At 50.6% G+C, this 26,997-nt stretch overlaps 9 protein-coding genes across 9 annotated transcripts; 7 read left to right on the forward strand and 2 right to left on the reverse strand.

Moving 5' to 3' along the window:
* Positions 1–6,748: 6,748 nt before the first annotated feature.
* On the forward strand, positions 6,749–9,242 carry GLOTRDRAFT_63391 (FAD/NAD P-binding domain-containing protein). The gene is made up of 9 exons (XM_007869835.1): positions 6,749–7,271; positions 7,330–7,444; positions 7,494–7,576; positions 7,649–7,887; positions 7,947–8,013; positions 8,067–8,114; positions 8,167–8,270; positions 8,324–8,453; positions 8,508–9,242. Exons 1-9 carry the CDS (start codon positions 7,131–7,133, stop codon positions 9,003–9,005), a joined length of 1,425 nt encoding a protein of 474 aa, XP_007868026.1. The 5' UTR covers positions 6,749–7,130; the 3' UTR covers positions 9,006–9,242.
* Positions 9,243–10,064: 822 nt separating this feature from the next.
* On the forward strand, positions 10,065–11,643 carry GLOTRDRAFT_45442 (WD40 repeat-like protein; the record flags this gene model as incomplete). Its single annotated transcript, XM_007869554.1, has 8 exons — positions 10,065–10,129; positions 10,193–10,266; positions 10,313–10,428; positions 10,478–10,637; positions 10,690–11,112; positions 11,167–11,227; positions 11,307–11,462; positions 11,520–11,643. The coding sequence occupies 8 exons, from the start codon at positions 10,065–10,067 to the stop codon at positions 11,641–11,643; spliced, it is 1,179 nt and encodes a 392-aa protein (XP_007867745.1).
* A 669-nt stretch (positions 11,644–12,312) lies between these two features.
* Positions 12,313–13,482, forward strand: GLOTRDRAFT_94902 (uncharacterized protein; the record flags this gene model as incomplete). Its single annotated transcript, XM_007869952.1, has 1 exon — positions 12,313–13,482. One exon carries the CDS (start codon positions 12,313–12,315, stop codon positions 13,480–13,482), a length of 1,170 nt encoding a protein of 389 aa, XP_007868143.1.
* A 297-nt stretch (positions 13,483–13,779) lies between these two features.
* GLOTRDRAFT_131075 (uncharacterized protein) lies at positions 13,780–14,392 on the reverse strand (the record flags this gene model as incomplete). The annotated part of the gene is made up of 3 exons (XM_007869836.1): positions 13,780–13,833; positions 13,883–14,131; positions 14,192–14,392. The coding sequence occupies 3 exons, from the start codon at positions 14,390–14,392 to the stop codon at positions 13,780–13,782; spliced, it is 504 nt and encodes a 167-aa protein (XP_007868027.1).
* Positions 14,393–14,757: 365 nt separating this feature from the next.
* GLOTRDRAFT_131076 (uncharacterized protein) lies at positions 14,758–16,290 on the forward strand (the record flags this gene model as incomplete). Its single annotated transcript, XM_007869837.1, has 7 exons — positions 14,758–15,262; positions 15,313–15,466; positions 15,520–15,686; positions 15,745–15,869; positions 15,925–16,038; positions 16,100–16,205; positions 16,256–16,290. 7 exons carry the CDS (start codon positions 14,758–14,760, stop codon positions 16,288–16,290), a joined length of 1,206 nt encoding a protein of 401 aa, XP_007868028.1.
* A 710-nt stretch (positions 16,291–17,000) lies between these two features.
* Positions 17,001–17,619, forward strand: GLOTRDRAFT_131077 (uncharacterized protein; the record flags this gene model as incomplete). Its single annotated transcript, XM_007869838.1, has 5 exons — positions 17,001–17,059; positions 17,120–17,274; positions 17,331–17,372; positions 17,434–17,514; positions 17,567–17,619. 5 exons carry the CDS (start codon positions 17,001–17,003, stop codon positions 17,617–17,619), a joined length of 390 nt encoding a protein of 129 aa, XP_007868029.1.
* Positions 17,580–20,138, reverse strand: GLOTRDRAFT_63401 (exocyst complex component, exo70 subunit). Its single transcript, XM_007869839.1, has 11 exons — positions 20,086–20,138; positions 19,986–20,034; positions 19,837–19,932; positions 19,703–19,787; positions 19,555–19,651; positions 19,117–19,503; positions 18,672–19,064; positions 18,452–18,614; positions 17,937–18,398; positions 17,864–17,875; positions 17,580–17,805 (listed from the first exon to the last, which is right to left on the reverse strand). The coding sequence occupies exons 1-11, from the start codon at positions 20,113–20,115 to the stop codon at positions 17,750–17,752; spliced, it is 1,830 nt and encodes a 609-aa protein (XP_007868030.1). The 5' UTR covers positions 20,116–20,138; the 3' UTR covers positions 17,580–17,749.
* Positions 20,139–20,410: 272 nt separating this feature from the next.
* Positions 20,411–21,847, forward strand: GLOTRDRAFT_100723 (uncharacterized protein). Its single transcript, XM_007869840.1, has 6 exons — positions 20,411–21,157; positions 21,212–21,253; positions 21,305–21,435; positions 21,496–21,541; positions 21,612–21,749; positions 21,806–21,847. Exon 1 carries the CDS (start codon positions 20,504–20,506, stop codon positions 20,999–21,001), a length of 498 nt encoding a protein of 165 aa, XP_007868031.1. The 5' UTR covers positions 20,411–20,503; the 3' UTR covers positions 21,002–21,157; positions 21,212–21,253; positions 21,305–21,435; positions 21,496–21,541; positions 21,612–21,749; positions 21,806–21,847.
* Positions 21,848–23,859: 2,012 nt separating this feature from the next.
* Positions 23,860–26,982, forward strand: GLOTRDRAFT_139866 (ATP-dependent DNA helicase; the record flags this gene model as incomplete). The annotated part of the gene is made up of 16 exons (XM_007869841.1): positions 23,860–24,170; positions 24,222–24,274; positions 24,329–24,448; positions 24,502–24,632; positions 24,690–24,759; positions 24,811–24,865; positions 24,917–25,056; positions 25,106–25,278; positions 25,329–25,479; positions 25,533–25,585; positions 25,643–25,648; positions 25,720–25,861; positions 25,928–25,988; positions 26,044–26,392; positions 26,446–26,532; positions 26,629–26,982. The coding sequence occupies exons 1-16, from the start codon at positions 23,884–23,886 to the stop codon at positions 26,980–26,982; spliced, it is 2,232 nt and encodes a 743-aa protein (XP_007868032.1). The 5' UTR covers positions 23,860–23,883.
* Positions 26,983–26,997: the final 15 nt, after the last annotated feature.

A 26,997-nucleotide genomic window follows, 5' to 3' on the forward strand; every position in this document is an offset into this window, starting at 1 on the left:
AACTCGTGAAGCGCCGTCTGGCGCCGGCAACTTACCCCTACTTTGTTCAAGAAATCGACCCTGAGAACTTGCACTAAGTTCAAGATGTTGCGGCTGCTACAGGGGGTCCACAAATCATCGTAAGGAGACTATTTCTACCATGTAAGATAATACAAAGGATATTGTTAGTAATATAGGAGGTAGAATGCCCTGTGCTGTTGTCTCCTAAGTAGTCTAAGAGATACTTAGCCACTCTCAAGAATGCCTAATGGTGCATGTCTGTTGCCTGGACATCTGGCATCCACTTCATATCATGGTTTTATCTTACAGTCTGTTCGGCCTCATAAGCCATGGAATGGCATGGATTTTCTTAATTCTACTTATTTGTAAATTGTCCATCACAGACTTACGTATGGCATGGAGACCCAGAAAACTTGAATGATTGAATACCCATGTTAGATGGAGTGCACATACACTCAAATCCTTCTCAAGCCATGACATACAACACTCAAAAATTCTGAGGTACAAGGATCTATGCTTAATACTATGCGCTCCCTGTACCTCTAAGTTCTAGCTCACAATATGCCTTCAAACCAACACTTATTACATAGTTGAGCGGGACTTAAGTGTGAACATTGAGATGGATTCCTGACCATGGCCACACTGCGGGAGTTGCAGTCTTTAGGGGCGGGCAAAAGATTGTATGAAAGGGAATTCCGCGGGCTCTAATTGGCTGGAAATTACCTTTCGTACAATCTTCTGCCCGGCCCTAAATACTGCAACTCCCGAAGTGCCAAGTCCTTGTTCAGTAGTAGCGCCACTAGGGCCAAACATAGCACGCCGGATTTTGCCGGTGCGACGAAAAGTGCGACACAATTCAAGGGTGCCAGAACCCCTCGCAAAGGAGGGGCACTCGCTCTCACCGTGAGAACCTCATGTAAGCAATGGTCCCGACCGGACTGACACCACTTTTGTTTTGACGATCAAGTGATGCAAGTGCGTAGCATTTGATAAAAGGATGCATTCAAACAAGTGAAGCCAATAGATGAGACTAGTATCTCTGAGTGGGAACTGGTAACTCAAGGAAGCCCCTTTAATACTGATGTAGATATAAGACAGGACTATATGAATACTGTGTATGTGTCCATCAAGAGTGGCATTCCACAGCTTGACCACACACTAGTACTGATATACTTAATGGTTTCTGACTGGAGTCGGGGATTGGCGCTTGCACCGCTATGATTCGGTTGCGCGGGTAGGGTAGGGTAGGTTAGCTGGGTCCTCGGTTTCCCAGCGGTCCCAGTGGCTTCTATTCTCACCCTGAGTCACAGAGTGTGACATGCGCTATTTATGGATGGATCCTGCTTCTTCAAGTCTGGAGCTCAGACCCACGTGCATCTATTCCTCATTTGAGCAGCGCAATGGTTCTTTGGCAATGGCCAGCTCTGCTGATTGGCCAAATACTCTAAAACCAACTGGTCTAGCTCGGCTTATCGGCAGCATGCACAGACACCCATACAGGTGCGGTCACTCTGGTGACAGACCTGGCGCTGGACTTGAGTCCACCAAACACGTTCTGTGAGACCTGCGAACGGGAAATTTCCTCGGTTGTATCCGAAACGCCACAAATTTTGTACTTTAACCCTACCCTACCCTACCCTACCCGCGCAACTGAACAGGCCCTAACGGATCATTTCCACCAGACCAGTTTTTGAAATGCCCAAAATTGAGTGAGATATAAATCTGACCTAAACAAAATTGGCCACACATGTGCTTGCTTGCCTACTATATCAGGTCGTAACTACTACCATGTATGGTATGCTAATAAATACAAGTTAAACCTTATGACAGTCTAACACTTTTGTTTTCCCCTCAGTATGAAGGTTTTAAGTGTTTTCCAAGCAACAGGGATGCTTTCAGGAACTAACCAAGCTGTAAAATCTGCCTTCTGAAATTCAAATTTGACAAGTGTACAAAATTGGCAGTTACCAAGTGCTGAGCACCATAATTACCCTCACAAGGCAGTTGTGTCATCATTCAACATTTGAGCCTGGTCTCTCACACTACTCAACCACTTGTTGGAGACTCACAGTACTAGATGCTACGAAAGGTTTTGACTGTTCCGTAATACAAGGACATCTCCCTGCATTGCGAGGAGCTTGGTTCATGACCATCAATGGGAATACTTGTACTGTGGAGGACACAATACTTACTGTATGCACAATGCTAATTGTAGGTTATTACATAAGTAATCATAACCACAGCATTTGTTCAGTAATAAGCATTCGAGAGCCCTCTCATCAATCGGAGTATTTTCACCAGAGGAACATCTGACCTTGAGATAGTAGCAAGTAAATGACTAGTTAATTAAAGCTTGTTATTAACCACTGTCAAAAGCCAGTAGGTGTGCTCAATAATTGATTGTTCGGATTGTTTGTCTGTGCTGCAAAACCAAAATGTAGTGTTGCCATGGCTCAGAATATAATATCGACAGGATCCTGGCCCATGGTCCTGAGTCATGGTCCTGGCCCAGTGGTCCTGTGGTGCCCAGTCGAAAAATCAAGAGAAACAAATACAGTACAATTGATACCATCACACGTGAGCATGATAGTGTTTTGTGTCACACTGCTGACACTGTTACAGGTCGGCGATCACATCCCGGTGGCCAATGTCTGGCCACTGACAAGAAAAGGGACTTGTTACTGTTGAACTAGGCGCTGACTTAGCTGCCAGGTTCTACAACATACCAGAATGCACTGGAACTCCCTGGAACATTCTGGTATATTCCACTATTGTACAAGGGCACAGAGCTCATGTGGGTCAGTGACAACATAGGTGGAGCCCAGTAGGATTAGGGATATTCCATGTAGCTTAGTCAGCCTATGGGCCACAGTGTATATAAACCCTGCAGCTCTGCTGCCTAATGACAAAAGGTTGTTCATTCGAGCTCTAGCAGTAGCATTAGCATCCAACCAATACAGGTGAATTGTCTGCTGCCTCCATAACTCTTCATCAGTTACTCTACTTCTCCTTAGAAATACCTAGGGAAACTATGCATAACAAGCAGGTATGCTGCATGGCATGCTACAGGGAGTTACGGGGAGGGTAGCAGATATAATCTCCACATCCAGCCCCTGCACTGAGCGCGCCGCACGTGAACACCTTGTGCACAGCTTTGTAACAGTGGCTAATGTCACACCCTGCAACAAGACATCCGGATGCTCGGTTTGCTGTAGTACTCTAAAGTACTCTAACAGCATATGTCGCAGCAATTGGGTAACATTGCAAACCTATGGACCTGACTGTGCCCTCTGAGCAGGCCCCCTAAAAATACCCATAGAGGTCTGATACCAGATACCAACTTTCCCCCGATTTTTACCAAAACCAAAATTACCATATTAGGATGCATTTTACCCGAAAAGTATCCTACCTCTCACCTTAGATGTGATTTTTTACCGGAACATTGGTATCCAGCCTGAGGGCTTGTGGACATTTATTTATTTAGTCACAAAAGAATTCTGGTGCCTGCGGTGATACCAGGTTCAGTTATGTATGAGCTTCATGAGCCTCTCTGAGGTGCACTGGTGTATATGGAATCCAAGAATCTCACCCAGCTGATTGTTGTGGCAAGTTGTGGCACTGTTGTGGCTATAATTGTTACCCAAATAGGATCTGACCTTTGCTCTGGATGCCTGTTTTTACCCGAAAATTGGTATCCAAGATTGATCGCACCAGCAGGTCCTTTACCAAAACTGTATCAGACCTGGCACCCATTTGAGGGTGATTTTTACCAAGACCGGTATCAGACCACTATGGGTATTTTCAGGGGGCCTGATTTAGCTCCGAGGTCAGGCGCTCCAGAGCAGATAAAGAAGTAACTTCGGCACGATTTATCTCCGGCAGTCGCGGGAACCTGCCTAATTGTGAGTTGTCCTCATCCCCAGCTTCCCGTACTTCCTCCCCTTCATCTCCATCAAATTACCGAGTTTGTGGGCATAAATCCGCGGCCATGAGGCCAGCATCAGTCAGAAAGCGGCCGGAGTTAATTTGCATGTGACCGGCATGCTATGCAACACGATGGGAAGGCTGAGGATCAGCACAAGCATATCAGGACAACCTCTAGGGAGTAGGAGGAGCATATGGAGGGACTAGGGAGTCGTATGGTGCATGGTATAGCGGCAGACAGATGCTGAGCGGTCAAGGGAGTTGCGGTGAGTATTTGTTACTTATCTCCGGGTGGTTGCAGGGTCATTGCCGTAGTATAAAATGTATGATGAAAGGAAAGTAAAAACAAGTTTGCTCTTCACCATCTCAGCATATCAGAGTTATTATCTCAGTGACCCTCGAAGTTCAAAAGCGTCGGACTTAGTGATTTACAACTGATCCTAGCTTTGCCAATCAGCCTGACTTGTCACTTGAATTATCTCTGCTGTCAAAATATTAGCTCTCATGAGTATTACATAGCAAAATAAATTTAACCAAGTCTCTCTAGCAATTTCCATCTCCACGAGCACGATCCTACGCTAGGTGTTGGTGCTTGCGACCTTTGTTTATCTTCAATTCTTCGGAGATAAATACTCCAGAGCCTCGATTCATGTTTGTTCCAGGTGTCAAGACTTCATTTTATTTTTCTAGGTCTTCCTACGGACTACCCTACATCGTCTTACTCCTCCCCCTCCTCTCGAACTTAAATATTACCCTTCAATCATCTTAGACCACCTCCACCCATACCACTGGGTGTGATAGGTTATTTCCCATTTGGTCTTAGGTGTTGTTGTGTGTCAGTGCATATCAGTGGCCTTACTCAGGCTGTTGGCTTGTCGGAGAGCATAAAAAACTTCGGATGGCTACACTATGAGACTCTTAGATGGCATAGGATAAATATTAGGAATTGTATGGATTACTTGCTGCTGTTGCAGCGATGGTCATCCTTAATAGGAGGAGCTGTGGCTCAAGCTGCAAGCCATGGGGCATTACTCACTCCCAGGCATGATATTGATATTGAGTGGAGTTTCAATTCTATAGCCGGCAAGCTCATGTGGCCCATGAATGACCCTCAAGGAGTTCCAGGATATGTATTTGGGTCAAAACTGTCAGAATGCTCACTTAAAGAGCATGCTATAGAGCTTTGTATAGTCTCAAATTTTTATAATCATGTCGCGGCCACCATGTCAGCCTTGTTGCTGCGAGTGCAAGGCGGGCATTGCTGAGATCATTAGTGAGGTTCGAACTCCACTCAATATCATAAACAAACTGTATACCTGTTTATAGCTGTTCATAAAATCTGATACTTTAACCCAATACTCTATCCTGGAGTAAAGAGTGTACTACATACTTGTGGTGAGAGGTACACAGCCAGAAAGCTCGCAGGCGAGGACTTCCAGTTGCAGCCACCGCTGATATTGTGAGGGTTTCTAGGCGTGGGAAATGTGCACCGAGTGTCTCACATTCAATATCGCAGTGAGCAACTATGATGGTTAAAAGCATGTTGTGTACTATGAAACCTTCAGAAGATCTCTTACTTGTAGCTACCTGCACCATGTAGGTGTTGTAAGATAGAGCCACCTCATGTACAACTACCATCACGTGACTCTTTTCGTCACACTTGGCGGGACAAACACCATGATTGCCTTAAACCTCCAGACACGAACAGAAAACGCCTAATAGGTTTTATAGGAATTAAAGATACAGTACATAGAAACAGTTCCTATAAAAAATATCTGAGAATTTCGACCTACCCGTCTTATAATCAGCTGAAGTGTGCTCAATTCTATTGATGAGTTTGTCGATTTCCTTACACTGACCTGCCGTATATGGATAAAACATGTGATTGTCACAGTGTGACCATAGTAGCTGTACATGAGGTGGCTCTATCTTAGGCAATTGGTAGGGGGTATTTTCTTAGATACTCAGTCAATACCCGTCGAAGACCGGGGAGAAAAATTAATTGCACATCAAATTTGCGAGAACCAGAATCCTAGACATACATCTCCTGCCTCACAGGTGAGCAGCAGGATGTTGCATGACCAGCTCATGAGCAAAAGCAGCCTTCCAGCCACAAATAATCATATTTGGATGTCGGCGCATGGCTCCCTGAGCCTTCCCCCTTTTCCTTTTTATTTTCTTTTTACTGCAGTGGTATCATTATCGAGCCCAAGCCGTCAGCTCAGCTCAGCACGGCTTGTTTTCGGCTCCGCTTGGCTGGCTGGTGTGGCTTGTGCCGAGCTACAGCAAGACTACCAAGACGGGCTACTTTTCGGATTTTTCCCGATTTCCTTTAGGGTGTGGCCAAATTTTTGACCCCGTACAACCCATTTTAAGGGAAATAAAGGGTTTATGAGAATTTCGCTCGTGCCAATCTAGATTCCTGCATTAGAATCCGAACTCCCACGGGTTCTGGGACTGGAAAAATGGGGTCGCCGAAATTGCTGCCTTTGGTTGTCCGCGACTGTAGTCTGAACCGATGATGATGCACTTGTACATACGAGTAACAAAGTTGTCAGAGTCCGATCACCACCAAGACTAGTGTCCTATAGACACCTTCCAGGTACACCGCTTCTTGTAGTGATCCTCTACAGACAGGTCTCACGGTAAGAATTTACTGTGTCGTACAAGAATAACGGGAAATCAAGGAACCCGAATAGATGCCCGGCGCATCCCGTCAAGCCTAGTGCTCTCCCCGTCTAATATCTGTCCACCGCCTCATACAGCATTGATTCTACCGTTATAATATTGGACCGCTGAATGCTCCAAGGAGTTGCTGGCCATGCTAGCCTGCCATAGTCCTGCCATACCGTGCAGAAAGGACATTATTCCCTGTATTTCTGCGCCTGCGATCACGGACATCGCCCAACACGATCATGATATGGAACCGGAACTGGAAGCCCTGATAGACATGGATTTCCTCACGGGAGTTTGCGTTCGATACGAGCGGACTTTTCTTCCAGTGTGGTGCACCCCTCACTCAGGCTAAGAATACCTAAGCCACGTATCTTCGGGACCGCGACGCGGATTCTCCCCGCCTATAGAGGATTCGATTCCTGAGCGACGTACTTCTCTAGCCTTCGCTGGCCGTCAATGAGCATTGCTTTTATAATCCACTTCGTCTGGGGACTCGACCTTCTCCCATACAAACTATCCCTAGTGCACTCATGGTATCATCAAGAACAACGTCACTACCGCTGCTAATCATAATTGTGGGCGGCGGCATCGCTGGCCTTGCTTCCGCATTTACACTGCGGAAGGCAGGGCATCAGGTGCTTGTGCTCGAACAAGCCTCGGGCCCTGCGAAGGTACGGTCAGCTTCTTTCTGACGGTTTGGAGTAGCTCACGAGAGCTATGCCCTAACAGGGAGGCGGAGGAATGCGCTCGCCGCCTAATATGACCCGTATATTGATGCGCTGGGGCCTCGGTCGACAACTGGCCGCGCAAGCGATCAAGGGTTCGGAAATCTCATTCAGACTCAGTAAGGAGACATTCTCATCGACATGTTAATGGGGCTTAAGCGCCTATAGCCCGCACTGGAGAGAAAGTAGGAGCAATGGTCTTCCACGAAGAGATCATGAACGCTTTTGGAGCAGACTGGCTCTTAATCCAGGTGATCGCTTTCTTTCTACCGCCTGAACCTAGCTTGAAGTCGAAGTACTCAATTTTTATATCCACATAACAGTACGATGATCTTTATAGCTGGGTATATTCACTCGCAAAGAGTGCGGGAGCAATGATCCGCTTCTCGTCTCATGTCGTTAGCGTCGACCCTTCTCGGGCGTCTATCGTGCTGTCCACCGGGGAGACTATCAGGGGAGACCTGATTATCGGAGCGGATGGGTTGTCGAGTGTTGTACGACGATCGATAACCGGAAGAGCTGGCCCGACTTTATCCACAGGGCGCCAACTCTATGTGTCCAAGTCAGTCTGGGCGATTTGCCTGAACGACCGCTCATTGATTGATTGAATCGTTGTTGTAGCACCTCTATCCCTTCAGAATTAATGAAGAGCGATCACAGTCTACACGCGCTTCTCAGAGAGCCTAAGGTGGGCTTGCCGCTTACTTTCTCGCAATATCACACATAACAGTCGCATTCCAGCTAAATATGTGGATGGGCGATGGATTCGCAATCTATGGAAGTCCCGTTGTGAGTGCCTAATATTCTTACCTACGTCCCACGATTGATTAATCTTGCAAAGAGTGGCTACCGAAATTATTGTGTAACAATCGCGGCACCTATACGACGCAATCGTGAAGGTCACAGCGTTCGATTCGATATTGACTATGCTACCCTTGAACCAAGGTGTGAAATTTCATAGTGCGGTTGTCTCCGCCACTTAGTCACCTGCTTTGAAGACTACAGAAATTATTGGGATTAGTGAGGATAGACACGGTTACGCCGCAACTAAGTGACAGACCGCTGGAAAGCCTCATCCACGACTCAAACAAGGTCATTCTAGTCGGTGCAGCAGCCCACCTGATACCTGTAAGCCTAATCGAAAGGAACATACGTGCGTAGTCTCATCTCTCTTGGAAACAGGACGGTCAGACGCAAAACGTTGCAATGGGCATCGAAGACGCAGCAATCCTTGGCAACCTGTTCTCCCGCCTGCGCTCGCCCGACCAGCTCCCTTCGCTCGTCTCCGCCTACGAGGAAATCCGCCTCCCGCGCGCCGCCGAGGTCCTTGCCTCCGAAATAGGCAAGCTCGACCAGGTCACCTTCCTGGACGGCAGCGAACTCCAAGCTATACGCGATAAAGGATTGAGAGCGGCTCTATCGCAAACGGTCTTGGCATGGGACCAGGCCGACGAAGAGATGCTGCGGGAGCAGTGGGAGGAGCATATCCATATGTTTGACTATGATGCGGACGAGGTCGCGGAGGACTGGTGGATTAAATGGGGGAACTTGATGGACGTTGGCAGGCAGAACCGTCAGGAGGAGAGTAGGCTGCAGGGCCCTTTCGGAGGGCGGATGCATATTTGTGTCTCGCAGGTTTCAGATGCCCCTGCACCGAGAAGGATGGGAATGCGGGCTTGAGAATGGACGTTCGCCCCTCCCCGGGGGACGCTGATTGTGTGCAGACTATTTCTCCTGACGTCCAATGCAGCACTTGAGGATGAGCGTTGATAACCCCCCGGATCTTGGCCGGCCGTCCTACGGCTTTGGTGCATCTCATACGGTTTACATCCCTATCCTAGTAGTGTCGTAGCCCACAATAATGTATAGCCTGTAGCATTATACTGCTTCATATAATATATTAGTACTAGTCCTTGGCTTCACGGAAGTTGAAATTTAAATTGCCTAAACGGCAGGCGTGGACAGTGTGTCAGGTCTTAAGTGCGGGTGCGCAAGGTGTTCGAGTGTAAGCTGAATGCCTGTTTTCTGTTGTTCGTCCGTCAAAGAAGTCAAAGGGACACTCGCCAAGAATCGCTTCGTTCACGTTGAATCATGTGCACTCCTTACAAGTGACCTAGGCAAGATTATAGGGCACTTCTGTAGACCGAATTGTAAGCAGTGCCTCGGGAATTTATATTTGGTGTTATAGGCACCAATATTGGTGCTTTGGGCACTGAAATCGGCTGCTGTAAACCCTTACCTGGAGTATATTGAACACTTATGCTAGGTGTGATGGGGCACTTACATGGAGTGTTTTGGGCACTTACTTACATTGAGTGTTTTGGAGCCTTACATTGGGTATTTTGGGCACTTACATTGGGTGTACTGTATTGGTCATTGACACTTACATCGAGTGTACATGTATTGCGCAGTTGGATTGCATGTACTGTAGTATTGGATATCTGACAAAATGATACCTCAGGCACTTACGATGAATATCATAGCTCGAGCGCGGCTCACATTGCAAGTGCCTTGGGTACTCACCGGTATTCACCCAGCAGTGCCTTCGACGTTCAAACGTTCAAGCTTCAAGCTGCGTTCGAGTGCGTTCACACAGACACCCGTTCTTAGAAGCGTGTGAAAATACTATGCAGCGCGTCGCCGATGACCAGAATTACCGCACCCAGTCTCTACTGCCTACCATTCTCCCCCCCTCGATTCCTGTTCCACTGCATCGTGAAAGACTGCTGAAGCAGGATGATGCTGGCACAGGCTGACCGTCATAACCCTAATCTGCTCTTTGCGAACTTCAACCAAGACTTCACGTAAGGATTGTGACGGTGCGTTCTGTCCGTAGAGATGGCTGAGAGAGGTCGAATATCTTGCAGATGTATTTCCGTGGGCACGAAGAAGGGCTACAGCATTACGAATTGCGATCCATTTGGGAGGGTATATACCATGAGTGAGTGTGTTTATCTTACCCGCTTACCCTGCCTAACGAAGGCCAGACGATGGCGCCAGAGGCATTGTTGAGATGCTGTTCTGCACATCGCTAATAGCGCTGGTGGGGGCTGCTGACCAGCCCTCGTCAAGTCCGCGAAAACTCCAGATAGTCAACACGAAGGTACGGCTCGCACTGCACGGCTTGTTCGCCCAGTCTGATGCAGATCCAGCGCCAATCCATGATCTGTGAACTCCTCTTCCCCTCGTCCATCCTCGCAGTCAAACTGAACCGCAAGACGCTTGTTATTGTGCTCGAGTCCGAAATATACATTTACGATATCTCGAATATGCGCCTCCTGCACGTCATCGAGACCACGCCCAACCCGGAAGGTGAGTTTCCTTCTCAGGAGAGGCTGAGCCAGACTAACACTATTCCCTCCAGCAATATGCGCCCTCTCCCCCTCCGCAGACAATTCATACCTCGCCTACCCCTCTCCCGTCCCTTCGCCAACTACCATGTCCACGCAAGTACCTTCCGCGCCCTCGGTACAGTCCGGCGACGTCCTCCTGTTCAACACGCGCTCACTAACTGTCGCCAACGTCATCCAAGCGCACAAGTCGCCCATTTCCTTCCTCTCCATCAACTCAAACGGCACCCTGCTAGCGACCGCGTCCGACAAGGGCACCGTGATCCGTGTCTGGAGCATCCCCGGCGCGGAGAAGCTCTACCAGTTCCGCCGCGGAACTCGCGAGGCCCGGATATACTCGATAAATTTCAATATTGTATCGACGCTGCTGGCGGTTAGCTCGGCGCACGATACGGTGCATATCTTCAAGCTGGGGCCTCATAGATCGAGTGGATCGAGTATCAAGAATGGGCAGGGGCCGGCTAGTCCGTCGGGCTCTGTGAACAGCGGAGAACAGGCGATGGATGGTGGGTACGAGGCGTATATCGACAGCCAGAAGAAGGGTGGTGTTTCGTGAGTCTACTCAAACCGATTTATATCGCATCTGCTTGACGTCATATCTCATCTCATCCTTTCTACTCTCTAGTTCAAGTCTGCGCCGTAAATCCCTGCAAATGGGAAAGAGCCTCTCGACTTCCGTCGGAGGCTATCTGCCCAACACTTTGACGGAGATGTGGGAACCATCGAGAGATTTCGCGTTCCTACGGCTACCCACGAGCGGCGTAAGGTCCATAGTTGCATTGAGCGGGTTAGTCTTAGTTATTATATGCATGTCGAGCCTCCACAGATTGATCACGACCTTTAGTACGATGCCTCAGGTCATGGTCATCTCTTCCGATGGCTACTTCTATTCCTACAGTATCGACCTAGAGAACGGAGGGGAATGTTCGCTGTTGAAGCAATACAGGTGCGAGAATTTTGAATCGTAGTGCATCAGGGTTGCTTACGGATGCCCTCAGCCTACTTGACTCGGGTGAGGAAGGCGGCACCGAGTAACAGCGTTGAGGTCTTCTGCTCTCTTTCATCTTTTCCTTCGCGGGATTACCAGGCTGTCTACACCTTCCGAGCTAATTCCTATTATGCATCGATGTATTATATTTTCGAGTTATGTTGCATGTCAGACTCGCCTGACGAATGCCTACGGATACTCTGAAGCGTACACTGCGGGCAGAGACCGATGTCCCGCCGGCGGGCATGCCAGGAACATCTCCCTGACGGGAGAACACTTTCCTAGAATGGTCCTTGCTGGACCATAACCTGGACATGAAGAATCTCCTTTGAGTGAACAAAGAAAGGTCTGCGGGACATTTACTATGGTCCCCAAAAATCAGGGGACATTTAATTAACATTGTCCTTTCATTCTTTATGTCTGTATCATGTCCCGCTACGGAGCATCCTACGAAAATGTTGTCCCACCCTTGCCGTGAAAGATGAATGACCGGTGGCAGGATACCGGCCCATCCGGCTCCATTTGGTTGCCGTAGGCCCACCGCCTGACGGCCACGCCGTGCGCGTGTTTGAGTGCTCGACATGACCGCGACGCTCCGCCTATAACCTCTATCTATACCTCTCGCGTCTCCTGCGACACCGACCCCAACATGGACCATTTCTCGTGGTCAGACGGCATACGCGCCGTACTGTCACCGTGCCTACCATGTTTTCGACCCTCCTCACCGCCTGCCGATAATGAACACCGCGTGCGTCCCGAACTTGAGGGCTTACTGGCCGATATCGAGACCGACACCGAGGCGGAGACGGTGTCGCTGCACTCAAATCTGGGGGACAGGAACCGGCGGAAAAAGAAGAAGAGGAGGAACAACAAGAGCATCAGTATCTTCGGGTACGATCTCTTCGGCCGCCCGCCTATCCAGCTGCCCGAGTCGGACGATGAACTCGAAGGAGGTGGCAGGAGACGTACACGCTCCGGACAACTAACGGTGTCCTCATCGACGACGCTTGACTCAGATGCGGCCCCGCTCGACCCCGCCACGATTGACCAGCTGCCTAATATGCAGCTGAGAGCCGCGGCCGAGGCAGAACAGCGCCGGCAGAAGGAGGAGAAGAGGGCACGGAGAAGGGAGAGGAAGGAGATGAAGAAACTTGCGGCGGCGCTTGCGCTGGAGAGCGCGGAGGGCGGCGACTTCGAGGGCTTCCCTGGGAGCGGGTCGGGCGGCGCACACGGGAATATTCCCTCGCCGTTCATGCCGGGCTCGTCGCAGGGCGACTCCAGCCACTCCGGTCCATCGAAGTCGGGGCGCGGCGACCAGCCCGAGTTTCAAGCCGACGTGGACGACGAGGACGCGGATTTTGGGGGCGACTTCTATGCGAAACGCGCTACCGGGAATGGCTCGGATCGAGGCTCGGACTCGCGCTCGCGCACGAGCGCGTCGCTGTCGAACAGCGGCGACCCGGCGAGGATGTACAATCACCATTACACTTCCCAATGCCAATCGTCTCCTCTCGCTCAGGAAGAGTTCGTTCATCCTGGCCACGAGCCGCTACCGAAGAAGAAGAAAAAGAAGTCGAAGTCCTCCTCTGCGAGAGACTCTGCATCCGCATCGTCGACCTCCCAGTCCCAGTCTCTGCCCTCACCTATAAACTCAAACTTCTCCGAGTCTCACCCTGAGATCGCGGCGCCGTCGCCTATGCTAGCACCTGGTGAAAACCGTGGGGGATTTCCCAGCGCTGGGTTTGGTGTAGGCCCCGGCGGCATGAGGCGCAAAACCAGCGACATGGGTGTCTTCCTGGCGCGTAGAGGGGACGAGTGATGAGTGGATGATACCCAGAATACCCCTCCAGTACAAGCTACTCTGCCACCTGTGTCTTGGATTACTGAGAACGGTCGGAACAATTGTTTTGTACCCTAGATGTTTTGGCTTGATGTACTCTACATGTATGCGCGTTTAATTGTGTTTTGGATATGTTATGGTCGCTGGCACTTTCATTTCATCGGATTATTTGTACAGAGGGCGGTAAAATAGCAATGAGATAGCTATGGAACAGCTTTACAAATTACAACCGAGCAGCAAAACAGAGCCTAAATTGACAGGCAACATGGCACGATGTTACGCGTCGCCATGATCAGGAAGCTCTCCCGGTCTTTGCGACGCGTTCTGGTGCTATATAGCATACGTCAGGATGGGTGATGGTATATGAGACGAATCGCACCTGTCTGAGTTTCGCTAGATGGATCTTTAACGTCTGGGCGTAGTTCTCGAATCCGAGGGTGATCATGGCGTAGAGGATGTCCTCTCCGCCTATCGTCTTGCGCTTCTCCATCGCACACTTCTCCGCAGCCTCGGAGGTGATGAAGCTGATGAACTCTGACACGCACTCTTGCACGCACTCCTTGGCTTCCTTCGCAATCTTGGCCGTCGGCGGCACGGAGGACTTCATTATCCGCGCGACGTTGGCAATCTAGCATCGTTTCGAGGCTGACGATCTATAAATCTATGGGTACAGGGAGCTGAGACCTACTGGCAGAAAACGGTCCTGTTCGCGATACTCCCCAATGTCTTGCTCGGTAATGGGGGCCGGCTCAGGCGGTTCCTGCACCTGCGCACCCTCACCACCGTCGTCGTTCGGTGCGATATTCGGCGGAAATTCAGACATGCTGTTATTGTCGTCGTCCGCGTCGTCGTCGTGTGCTGCCCAAGTGGAGGAGACGCTGCGAAGCATAGCATGTGTTTGTCAGCGATGGCCCCCGCGTAGAGCGAAGCAGCAACACAAGACAAATACCTGGTTCGCTATAAGAAACATGGCGGCGGAGAAAGGATATTCAGACATCGAAAGACGGACATTGTACAGGAAGCGGTACCGGTACTGCAACGCAGAGCCAATCCCCTTGCGATGGGGTTTCGTCCAATGAGCGGAGAGCCTGAGAAGGCTGTAACCGCCAGCCGGGGACGTCCGCTGCCTTTTCTGACCGTTACGGCACTTGTGAAGCGCGCATATAGCCATTCTCGACGCGATGGCGGGCAATTATAACACGAGGCACGCTCGCATTTACTTGCTGTATTTTTGTTTATTTTCTGTTGGGCAACATGGAAGACGTTCAAGGCCGTCGTCAAACATCGGAAGACACTGGCCTTTCGGACGATCCTAGAACCCAGATTGTGGAGGAGTACGCGCAAGTATGGGAGGAATTTTACAGATGGGAGCCCGACATGTGTCGGCAAGTTCTTTTGTCTTTCAGTCGGGAACCTCAGCAGGTTGTGGATGAGCCAGAAAGCGTTGGGCTTGGGCAAGTCGGTGATCAGGAATCTGAGGCTGAGAGCGACCTATCCTTCACTTGCTGGAAGCCTGACGGGAGTACGTCCTTCATAAACTTCGAAGAAATAATGGCCAAACCGTTTGCGGCTCATCCACCCTACGAGGCGTGTACGCCCGTTTCTCGCAACATCTACTACAGAGATGGAGACGTGGATGACACGGCGCAGTGCCAGTTCATCCCATATGCAGATGACCCCGCGTTCAACGCGGTTACCTACCTGACTTTCTTTCCTGACCTTGCCTGGCAGACAGCAGACGGTCTGCAGGAGCCTGACAGTGTGTAAATTCCCCTACCTTCCGGCTTGCATTGAATATATGCTATGCAGTTGATGCCATCCAGCTGGAGACACTGCGGCGTTTGCACCTTGGCCCCTTGGGCATGCCATTGGAGGAGATCGACAGCCACGACATACTGCCTCGTGCCGTGCCCGACTTGACCATCGGGCTGTATGCCGGTATGCTATGGGCGGCGACGCACAGGTAGGGCTGTCCGTCTCCGTCTGCTGGTAATTCCGATCCCAGTTTCCTCCCAGAGACCCCCTACCATGGCCCGGCGCCTCACTATCCACGCTGGGTTCGCTAGCGACCGGGGCGTGGAAGAGGGAATGCGCCGAAGACGATACGTTGGCGAGGGCCGATTCCGTTCTGACGCATTTCTGCCCCAATCTCAATTGCATTGAGCCGCACTGCCATACGCACAGTATATGTCGTCTCTCAATGCGGGATTACTGTCGTTCATGCTTGCTTATCTATGACAGCGTTTCCTTACCCGCCTTTGATACCTAAGAAAGCGACCGTAAACAGCACCGGCATGCGCCTAAGCGCTTCTCAAACGTGCGGCGGTGACTGCTTTACACATATCACGGATTATGAGATCTTCAAAGTATGTCTATATGGATTCTGTGCAGATATCGTAGTGTAAGTGGTCTCATAAATAGGAATCAGTAATATGGGAGGACGACGATATCAGAACCCTCCGCGATATCCTCGCCATCACACCCGATTCGAAGCCCTGCGATCTGGCGGTCCTATGTCGCAAGCCATGTAACGAAGTATGCTCAAGTTCTCTTCCGTACGACTGGTGTATGCGCGAGTGAAATGACTTGCTGCTAGGTCTTTGCACAGCGATGTGCTATCCTGCCAGATGAGACTATCTACGACTTTCCCGGAAGAGACTTCCAACTGGAACAACAGGAGGAAACAGACCCGATCGTCTTCGGTAAGCCCCATGCAACTTGCACGGGGTGACGCTGCTTAGACGTGATATAGACGATGACATGGGCGAGGAAGAGGACAAGATGTAAGCTCCTTCTGGAATGACCGCTTTGATGGATATGGCGTCTAATAGGACATACAGCGCAAGCATCCCTCCCTGCTCTCACGAAGGGCCCTGCGATAAGAGGTCCAAGTGCGGGTGCTTTCAGTGGTCTATGCATTGCCAGCGCGGATGCCGCTGCGACCTCGACTGTGAGTGTCGGGATCATCATCAGAAGTCGTGTCTGGTAATCTGACGAAGCGGTGGTGATGTAGGTCTGCGAAGGTTCACTGGGTGCAGCTGTGCCACTACAAAGGGCCAGAAATGCGGGACTGCTGTCTGCCCGTGCTTTCTCCTACAGAGAGAATGTGATCCTGAGTTGTGTATGCCCTGTTTTTCAGACAAGTGAGCCACAATATTTACCAGTAACTCCGGAGCATCTTATTCACGATATTCGTAATCTAGAGGTAGACCTCTCCCACTGTGGGCGTAACAATCTGATACGACTTATCTACCGCGAACAGGCAAGCCAACCCACAGCTGCCAAAACAACAGGATACAATCCAGTGTTCGTGCGGTAAGCTGTAATCCGTACATGCTCCGTTCCACTCTGCGTTATACGTAATTTGCACAGAATACTCTGGCGAAGCAGGGTAGCTACGGTCTCGGCTTATTCGCCGCTGGGACGATCCAAGCGAATGAGCTGATAGGAGGTATCTTTTATGCTCTGGTCCGCAGTCCGACAACAAGCTTCTCACCATGTTATGGGCAGAGTACAACGGTGATATTCTCTGGCAGACGCACGCGCATCACAGAGTGTAAGGAGCACATACTGATTACTTGCGCGTCAAACTCATGCATACGATCCTGGTTGGTAGACAAATCCAGAACTACCGCCACCTGAATTACTGGTTCACGTTGAACGAGACGGTGGACCGCTCCGTGAAGCACATCGTCGACGCCATGCGTGCTGGTAATCCTACGATGTATATCAACCATGCGCTGGGGATGGCGCAGAACGTCGTTTCCAAAGGTGCGAAATCCAGCACTCGGATCTAACCCAATGGCTCCGCTCATCAGGGCCGGCAGTCATCGACGTCAATTCGGAACACAGGATAGGATTATTTGCAGGTGAGCACTACAATTGACCTGTGTCCATACAGATCCTCGCTTACGGTGACCTCGTTTCCAGCGAAGAAGATTCCGGTTGGGAAGGAGCTCTTGCTTGACTACGGACCTAACTACTTCCGACTGGATGACGATGATAGTGCAGGTAGGATCGCTGCAGACTTCACATATTCGATCTGACGTGTGCTGACTCCAAGACAACATTCCCGAAGATCCAGGCAATTTGTCGAGCCCACCGTCACATAAGTAGGGACCTGGCGGACTTTATGGTCATCGTGACAGGCCGTCATAAAGATACAATTGATATACACCATCCATGAAAATATGCACGTAGCTTTGGGTATCCCTCTACGGTTCCGAGATTGCCACTAGGACCCTCCCTAGGAGTAGAAACTCCTTATCTGATTTTCCACCTCTTCGGCGGACATTTTGATATCTGTATTGCATAGAAATAGATCAGTAAGACATGCGCACTGGTTGCTTGTGTTCCTCACATTTGGACGGGTCTGCAAATACCAATGGTAATCAATTAGGCTCAGTGTCACACGGGCCAAATGGAAAACTTACTCTTGCTGAACTCTTTCTCGCGATTTCTCTGCGTGAACCGCTGCAGCGACGGCACCACGAGCTTGACAACCTCTTCGCACAACTGCTCCCTGACATCCCGATCTTCTTCCAATACCTTCGCCATTCGATGCCGCTCCTTCACCTCCTCGAATAGATCGAAGAACCGTGTGAACCTTTCCTTCGTCGCCGCCTTCCCACCACTGCTTCCCTTCTCCTCCGCTAATGCCTGCAGTAAGGGTGAGAAATTGAGGTCAAAGTACGCCGCTTTTGCAGTCCGGAAGTTCGAGTTCAGGATCTCCGTCGTCGGCTTCGACAATAGCGACCGAATGTCGACGTCGGACTCGAGGAGCCGCGTGCGCAGGTACGATATGTTGTTAAGCAGAAAAATGGACCCGAATGCGGGTCGCTTCTGAGTACGCGATAGCGTGGTGAGGCTACTCACTACGGTGTTCACCACGTCGTCTGCGGTCGCAGAATGAGAGTTGAGGGTTGATAGACACAAAGGAGGGACTTACAGGTGAAGTGCTCAAGGATAATCTGCTGATCACCGTCCCCGAGTTTCGACCCCTTGCCGACTGCCATCCCATCGCCCATCTTCCAATTCCCGTCCCCAAGAGTAAGGAGAGCAGATCCTACTGCATCTCTGACGTCCGGGATTCTCTCCATATACTGCACCGTCTATGGACCCGAGAGTTATGCGAAAGCCCCCGTCCGAACTGGGCGAAGGCTACTCACGGATATCGTAAAGTCCGCTAGCCCAGTACTGAGCTCTCCACCCTTGCCAGGGCCCAGACCGGCGCTCTTGATGTCGACAATAAACTCCGGGAAGCTCCTCAAGCAGACAGCCCTGAGGGAGTGCATCCCCTCCCGGAAGTCATTATCCTTGTCCTTCCTCCCAGCCCGCCGTATCAGGATATCGTCCCACCGCGACTGCGACGCAAGCAAGGCAGCGTATGAAGACAGAGCAAGGAACGTGTACTTGTGGAGCGAACGTTTGATCAGAGAGGTGAGGGAGGAGAGCGTCGAACTGAATAAGCCCAAAACGGGCGTTAGGAGGGTGTTGTATGTAGACGAGAGCAGTGATGAAGAGGGGAGGGGAGCTAGGTCGTTTAGTAATTGATATTCTTCCTGTAAACTGATCGGTTGACGGTTTGGAGTGAAATCTTACGAGGGTACGGACCTCAGCTACGTTCAATATACTGTCCACCCATTTCCCAAACTCCTTTCCCGCAACCACACCATCGACTGTCTCCGCTCTCTCCACTATCCATCTTGCCTGGCTCTCGAGGCACTTCTTGATCCAGTTACCGCGCATGTCTGCATACCCGCGCTGTGCCTCCTTCAGGGTCGTCAGGATCGCGGGCGCCGCTGGATGCGATGGATACGTCGCCGGGACAGGGAGCGTGCGTAGGAAGGCGACGAGCGGAGTGAGGGTGGGCAAGAGTTCAGGAGGGAAAGGGGAGGACGTGATGTCGATCCCGGTCGGCGGCGTCCCGGACGAGCCTTCGGCCACGAGCTTCGTGTATAACTGTGCGAGCTTCTTCGCACCAGTTTCCACTAGACGTGCCTACGAAGTGTCAAAGATGTACCCGAGTGGAGGGTGGGGAGATAGACGCACGGTATCCCGAGAGTCGCGATCGGACGCCTTGAACGCAATACTTGCATTGAGCCGCTCTAGTGCTTCCTTGTATACCCCCAATTGTGACGGCTGAGGACTGCAAGCTATCCTTAGAAGCTGACCGACCCCCAGAAGAGACAAAATTCACCCTCGCAAAATCAGAGCCTCTTCTGCCGCTATCCCCTCCTGGTTGCTGGCGACTTCATCTATCTTCTGCAGGGCACTTTCAATGTCTAGTCTATCATTCAAGTATCGATGTTTGTCAGACAGTGGTTCACTTACTCGTAGCACGTTTCGTTAATAGCTGTGTGGAATTGTACAGAGGAAGAATGGACTTCTCCAGCTTCACAAGGCGGGTGTCAAAACTGCTTAGAATTGCTAAGACCGTTGGCCACGCTAGTTCCGATACCGTTGAATACTAATAAGCCTACATGTCATGCGCTGCGAGATTTCTCGAGTTTTATTAAGGTTCTGTTCGAGCTTCGAGAGCGTCAATCCGACGTCTGAGGGCTACCGATGCGTGCGGCATACCAGCTCAATTTCGGCAGCTTCATCATCCATATCGAATATTTCACAAGGTGCAGAGCGGAGGTCGGGATGGTAGGTCGGTTTGAGTCAGTACGCGTCTGCGCGCCTGTGGTAGACGCCTGTTTCCGGGGAAGGGCTTTAGGGGGGACTTCCCACGCTAGGAGGGGACGTAGATATATGACTAGGAATCCCGAACACATCGGATGCGTGATGGGCAAATCTGGTCGCGGCTGCGAGGCAGTCTCGAGATAAAGCTTCGGCGGAGCTCGACAAAGAAGATGAGGCTGTGGATTGCATCCATGCAGGTACTTACGAAATTTGGGGGCGTGCAGAGGATCTCGGGGCACGACCCACGGTAGGCATACGCAATATAAAAGGACCACAGCAAGAAGGTCCCCTGCACGTATTTCACTCACCCACCATGTTGACCACCAAGCAGCCCTACATCGTTCGTACCAACGACACTCCCACCCAGCGCGGGGGACATCCTTTCGACCCTGAAGTCCACCGCGAACAGATACGCTTGGGCGACATCACCGGTTTGACGAAGACAGCCGTGCATCTCGTCCACCTGCCTCCCCATAAGGAGAGCACCGTCCTACACTGGCATGCCAACGATGACGAATGGGTTTACGTCATTAGCGCAGGAGAGGGAGCCGTGATGCGAATTAAAGAGGGGGATGCGGAGACCAAGGACGTGCCTATCAACGGAGGGGATTTCTTTGCGTTCCCCGCAGGCTTGCGGAGGTCGCACTCGATGAACGCTGGTGCGGGCGAGGTGGTATATTTGATGGGAGGGAGCAGGGAGAAGATGGACGTCTGTTACTACTCCGAGAAGAAGATCACGGCGATCGTTGACAGGACGGTACCTGAAGGGTTAAACTTCTGGGCGGTAAAAGAGGATGACATCTTGAGATAGGGTAGACAGAGGATCAGGGACTATTGGTCAGGCTCCTTGTCCATGTACTGTAGATGAATACGAAAGAGGCAGCGGCACGAAATGCTGACAGTCAACTGTCGAAAAATAGCGGGCCATAGTCCAGTAACAACTCCGTTCTAGGTGGGAGAAATTCCGCTGTGATTCCTAACTTAACATCTCATGATGACGATGGGCCCTGAATACACTCACTAGCGTAAATGCCGATCCTATGTTCCCCATTAACCAAAAGCCCTGCTAAGGGCATCAATACCAATGTAATAAGCAAGCTGTTACTGAACGTACGCGGCGCTTTGCAGTTCGCATGTGTTGCCGAATGGTTGATGTAGCGTGTCTCATTGCCCACATACGAACTATCCAAGGACTCCTCGCCGAGCCCGTACACATAATTTCTTCCGCGGTGCTCGGCTATATCGCTAGCATGGTAGAGGTCAGTCAGAATATTCTAAGCCATAAACAGATTGACTTCTACACACGCTCGACTCTCAGCGGTGGGTTCAAAGATGATCTCGCCGATATATTCTGAATCAGAAGCAGGGTGGGTGTCGCACTAAGATGTTGCCGCATAAGACGGTACTAAGACGGTACATACCACCGATCAAATCACCGCACTTGGCGGGTTCCATTAGAAATGCACCTAAGCCGTAGCCAGATCGGCTCGCCTTGACCGTGAGGCGTTTCCGACGACCTTGCTGAATCTGCGCGTTCTGGCATATGTTCTTGCTCACATCTGAGGTTCACACACCATCATCCCCAAATCTTCACCACCGAGGTCAACAAACGCACCTCTTAGTTACATAAAACTCGCCGTCAGTCATGACTTTCACATGAGTCACCTTGAGTTCACCTACTTAGCTTCGCATTTGACGCACAATTCAGGGTCGCACTCTCGCCCTTCACGGATGCATGGGCACGATCCTAGCGTGGTGATGGTGGAGCAGGAGCCCCCGCGCGATGCGCACTTGCATCCGGACCATCGCAATTCACCTGAGAAGCGGGCAGTCTATTAGCAACTTCAAACTCATCATAGGATATGGCATTTGACAACATTCTGGAGGACACCTGCAGTTGCGATCGCAGTATCTCTTACTCAAAGCGCAGATGCAATGCTTCACGTTGGAGCCATTAGACGCCTTGATATATTCCGTGCATGATCCGGCATGAAGGCAGGTGACAGGTCTGAGGCGACCATTGTAAATGATGAGTCCACAAAGTTATCTGTGACTTACGGCGCACTATTGCCTTCGGATTGACTTGATGGCCCCCCAAGAGGAGAGGACAATGGCGGTTTGCGTATGACTGACGGCTCTTCTTCTGCATAAAACCCCAGGTTGGCCAGTCTCGTGGCCGATATTTTTTTGTCAGGCAGGAAGCTTTGACGCTGCAAGAAGACTATAATGAAGGTTCAGCCAAGGAATCATAGCTGAAGATCCAAGAATAATTGCCTTCTGAGCAAGGCTTTCGACATATAACCGCGATGTCGCACGGCAAGGAGTCAGGTGTAAGCCGGAGTATGGCAGTCAGATCGTTCAGGCTGCTTTCATCCCAAACGACGGACACCTGAACAACGTTAGTAATCAGACAACCAGGAGACACTGGATGGTTTACTGGGGAGGAATCGGTCAAATTTAGGTAGCAATCTTGCCCGCAAGCTTTTGTTGTTCGTGCTTGCAGGTCGGCGTTCAGTATTTGCGGAACTATGTCAGGGGGCATGGTATAATTCTCCGCTAAGGCCACGATATCAGAATTGTAGTCTCTATGCCCGAAACAACGCACTGCTATGATGGGTCGGGCAACAAGGCTCGATACAATTCAAATTTGGGCAGAAATATCCCAATGTGCTTGAAATGCGACTATAAAGCTCCTCGAAGCCCGGTACGTTCGCGAAGAGCTGCTTGCACGAAGTTAGATCGAATATCCCGTCTGTGTAGTCGCTGAAAGGAGTTAGGAGGTGATTCAGATCGTATAGCAAGTGCCTACCCAAACAAGCCGGTCTGCAGCACTCCGCGTCTTCCAGGGGTACTCAGTAGAGGGATCGGTAATGCGTCTGTAAAGTCAATCTGTCCAGCTGATAGATTATATTCTTGATGTAATCTCTTGGCTGTCGCAAGCACGATCACATATACTAGAAGCAGAATTTTACTAAACTTGACTTTGCCATTTGTAGGTACGCATACAATCAGGGTCAACCTGATCTTGCCAGGATAAGGTAGCGTAGCACTCTTGATGAGCCACAGCATTGAAAGATGGGTCGTCAGGGAAGGGCAAGAAAGCCATGTCGTCTGGATCATCTCCCTGAAATATATTTCTAGAAGACGGGGTCGTGGATTCGTATGGCGCATAGGCAGCTTGAGAACTCGCTGCCGCTACCCAGTTCTCCACTGGCAGAGTTGACCTCGTCCTTGTCCCGGGTGTACTGGGATCACCGTCGCGGTACTCACACACTTCAAAAGCACAGTCTTGATTCGAAGTATACATGGTGTCTCCTGTGTTCTTGTCGAAAGCAGCTGCATCGCGCATAGGATGGGAGGTCCGACGTGCTGGAAGAACGACTCTTGAGTGAGACTCGGCAAGGACTCTGCGTTCCAACCCCTTCAAGACGCGTTTGCGTGCGACCTTTTCCCGGGAGTAAAATTCGTCCCAGACAGTTCGGAACATAGATGCCACCAAATCAGAAGTATCCATCCCGAACAGCCACGTATCCAGGAATTACTAGGCGCATTAAAGACATAAGGGTCCAGTGGCCGTCGGTGCTGGTCTGATTCGTCAGATTGGGTGCCAGTGGCCAACAATAGAACGCGTGACGCGAGACGCGACGCGTCCAACTGGAACTTGAAGACGCGCGTTCTACCGCGACGCCCTCGATGTCGGACAACGTTTCCTTGCAAAGTCAGATTAACAGTCTCGATATCGAGATACGAGATGCGGAAGAAAACATCAAGAAGTATCAAGATTTGCGAGATTCCCTGGTCTCCCAGAAACAGGCGTATATTCAGCAGCTGCACCAACGACGCGTTTCTAGGACGAACACAAGTTTGCCGGGCAAAGGAGGCATCGATTACATGTCTGCAAACTTTGAGTGGACCCATGAGCTCAAGACTCGGATGGCAAAAATCTTTGGTATAGAGAACTTTCGTTTGTGTCAACAAGGGTAGGTCGCATTGCTTGATTTCGGCTATCCACGCATATAATCACCTTCCAGCGTGTGCAATGCCAACATGGATGGACGCGACATAGTCTGCGTGATGCCAACAGGTTTGTTTTAGCTCTCAGTCCAGCCTAGACACGGGCTTGAATCACCATGATTAGGCGGCGGAAAGTCGCTGACGTACCAGCTACCGGCGCTCTTGACGCCAGGGTGCACCTTGGTTATATCTCCTCTCATATCGCTCATTCAGGACCAAATTATGCATCTCCAAGAAGTCGGCGGTACGTACATGCCCACATCATCTATCTGCTCAGTATTGAACAACATCATGAAGTTGAGGCAGCTATGGTCACCGGGGCTGTATCTAAGCAAGAGACAGACCGGATCTATGCTCGGCTAACTTCAGCAACGAGCTCATCTGCGGACGGTAGGCAATATAAGGAAATCAAGCTACTCTATGTCACAGTGAGTGCATTCTTCGAGCAGATCGTAGGGACAGTGGTCGACGTGGCCGCGTTGTAGCCTGAGAAGATTTCCAAGAGCAAACTGTTCAAGTCGAAATTGAACAAGCTGTACGAGGCTGGCAGGCTTGGTATACACACATTTAGAGCTAATTGTGTAGACCGTCCTGACCTATCCTCAGCTCGTATCGTCATTGACGAGGCGCACTGCGTCTCGCAATTGGGCCATGACTTCAGGTTCGGTATACGTTCCTTCATTATACATTCAATCTCACCCACCATTCACAGACCGGACTACCAGCAGCTAGCTATCTTGCGACAGCTTTTCCCCAGTGTGCCGATTCTCGCACTGTCTGCGACATGTCCACCTAAGGTACTCGAGGACCTCTTGAAGACACTCCGCATGAAAGCGGTGGTAGACGGTCGATGTAGGTCGTAGGCCCATCATTCTCTCGTTGCTTAACTCGGTCCCCGTAGGTGCACCCCCTGAGGGCACGATCTACTTTACTTCTTCACTTTACAGAAAGAATCTGCACTACAAGGTCGTTGCCAAACCTTCGTCAGCACAAGCCGTGATCAAGGCCATGGCGGACTATATCCTAAGCAAGCACCTGAAAGAGAGCGGAATCATCTACTGCCTTAGTCAAAAGGTTTGTCTATTTATGGAAGGACTGATTAGGACTCACAAGGTCGCCATCAGGATTCGATGACCGTAGCCAAGGACCTGTATGAAGCTAGTGGGTACAAAATAAAGACCGGTGTCTATCATGCCGGTATCCCCGACGCGGACAAGGAAACCTTGCACAGGCGGTGGCGGAACGGCGAAATTCAGGTTGTCTGCGCTACAATCGGTCACCCTCTTAATTCTTCCATTTGCTCCTTTATTTATGCTGCTTCCATTTAGCTTTCGGGCTAGGCATCGATAAGGGCGACGTCCGATTTGTATTGCACCACTCTGTAAGCTCCCTATTCTGTCTTGAACGGTCATGCTTTTCAATGCTCATGCACTCATAGATGTCGGTCTGTATTTCTCCGAAATGACTAGTGGACTGTGTCCTCGCTTCGTAGTCATATTGACATGCTCTCCGCAGAAATCCGTGGAGGGCTTCTACCAGGAGTCTGGGCGAGCAGGCCGAGATGGCAAAGACTCTGACTGCGTGCTCTATTACCGTCCGCAGGATGCATCGCGACTCAGCGGCATAGCTTGCGAAGAGAAGGAAGGGCCATCGAAACGTAAGGCCCTAAGCCATGACGCATTGTCTGGCCGTCACCACTGATGCACCTGGTCGCTCCTTCCAGTATTTGATATGCTTAGGTTCGTCCATGACCTGAAACAGTGTAGGAAGATACAATTTGCCAAGTGCGTTGCGGCATGTCCATGCATCCTTTTCGCTTGCTTACTGCTGCTTCGGTAGCTATTTCTCTATGTCGTCTCACGTGTCCTTGTCATCGTGGGCTACGGAGGGCGAGGACGCCCTGAAGCGCTGCGGACACTGCGACAATTGTTTGCGGGATCCGCAAAATGTGGAAAGCAAGGACGTTACCCTCGAGGCGTGGCAAATTCTTCGGGTAGCCGAGGAGATCAAGAAAGGCAGAGGCCTGGAAACCCTGGCTAAGCTTTCCGATTTTGTCAGAGGCGCAGGCGGTGGTGGATTTCAGGTCAAAGGTGCCGGGTCAAAGCGGAAAGGTAAAGGCAAGGCGACAGAGAAGACTGGACTAGATATCGAAGACATTGCCGGAGGGAAGGTTAATCTGTCTAAGGAGGTAAATACGTATGGTGTTCCTGGAAGAGCCGGTACTGAACCCGTCGTTTATAGAATACCGAACGTCTCCTGGTCGAGCTCCTATTGTCCAAAGACCTTCAACAGGAATACAAGATAAATGCCTATGCTACGAACGTTTACGTATGTCCCGGACCAAAAGCAATCACTTTGACGAGATGGACCCGAGAGCAAGTCCAAAGTCAGACCCAGCGTCGGGTTAAATGTGACTTCCTGCAGAACAAATCCGGACGAAAGAGCAACGCCGGGAAGAAAGCCAATACCTCAGCCATTAAAGTCGCCGACAAGCCGCCGAGGACTTCCAACAGCAAAAGGAAGAAAGCTGTGCCGAGTTCTGACTGTGAAACAGACGAGGACGAAGAAGAAGATCTACTGCACAGCCCAAACGTACTGGATAGTCCCTCTTCAGACCCCGTCATTCTTGACAGCGAGACTGAGGACAGCTGGGCCTTCTCGTTCAGGGAGTCGCAGCCGCCTCGGAAGAAACCAAGGAGGAGTAATGTATCTGCTTCCAGCTCGGCGAAGAAAGCACCCGACAGTGATGATGATGTTATCTGTTTACTGTCAGACTAATGAGTTGGACCTACT

This window comes from Gloeophyllum trabeum (genome assembly GCF_000344685.1).
Source record: "Gloeophyllum trabeum ATCC 11539 unplaced genomic scaffold GLOTRscaffold_00010, whole genome shotgun sequence".
NCBI classification, from domain to species: Eukaryota; Fungi; Basidiomycota; class Agaricomycetes; order Gloeophyllales; family Gloeophyllaceae; genus Gloeophyllum; species Gloeophyllum trabeum.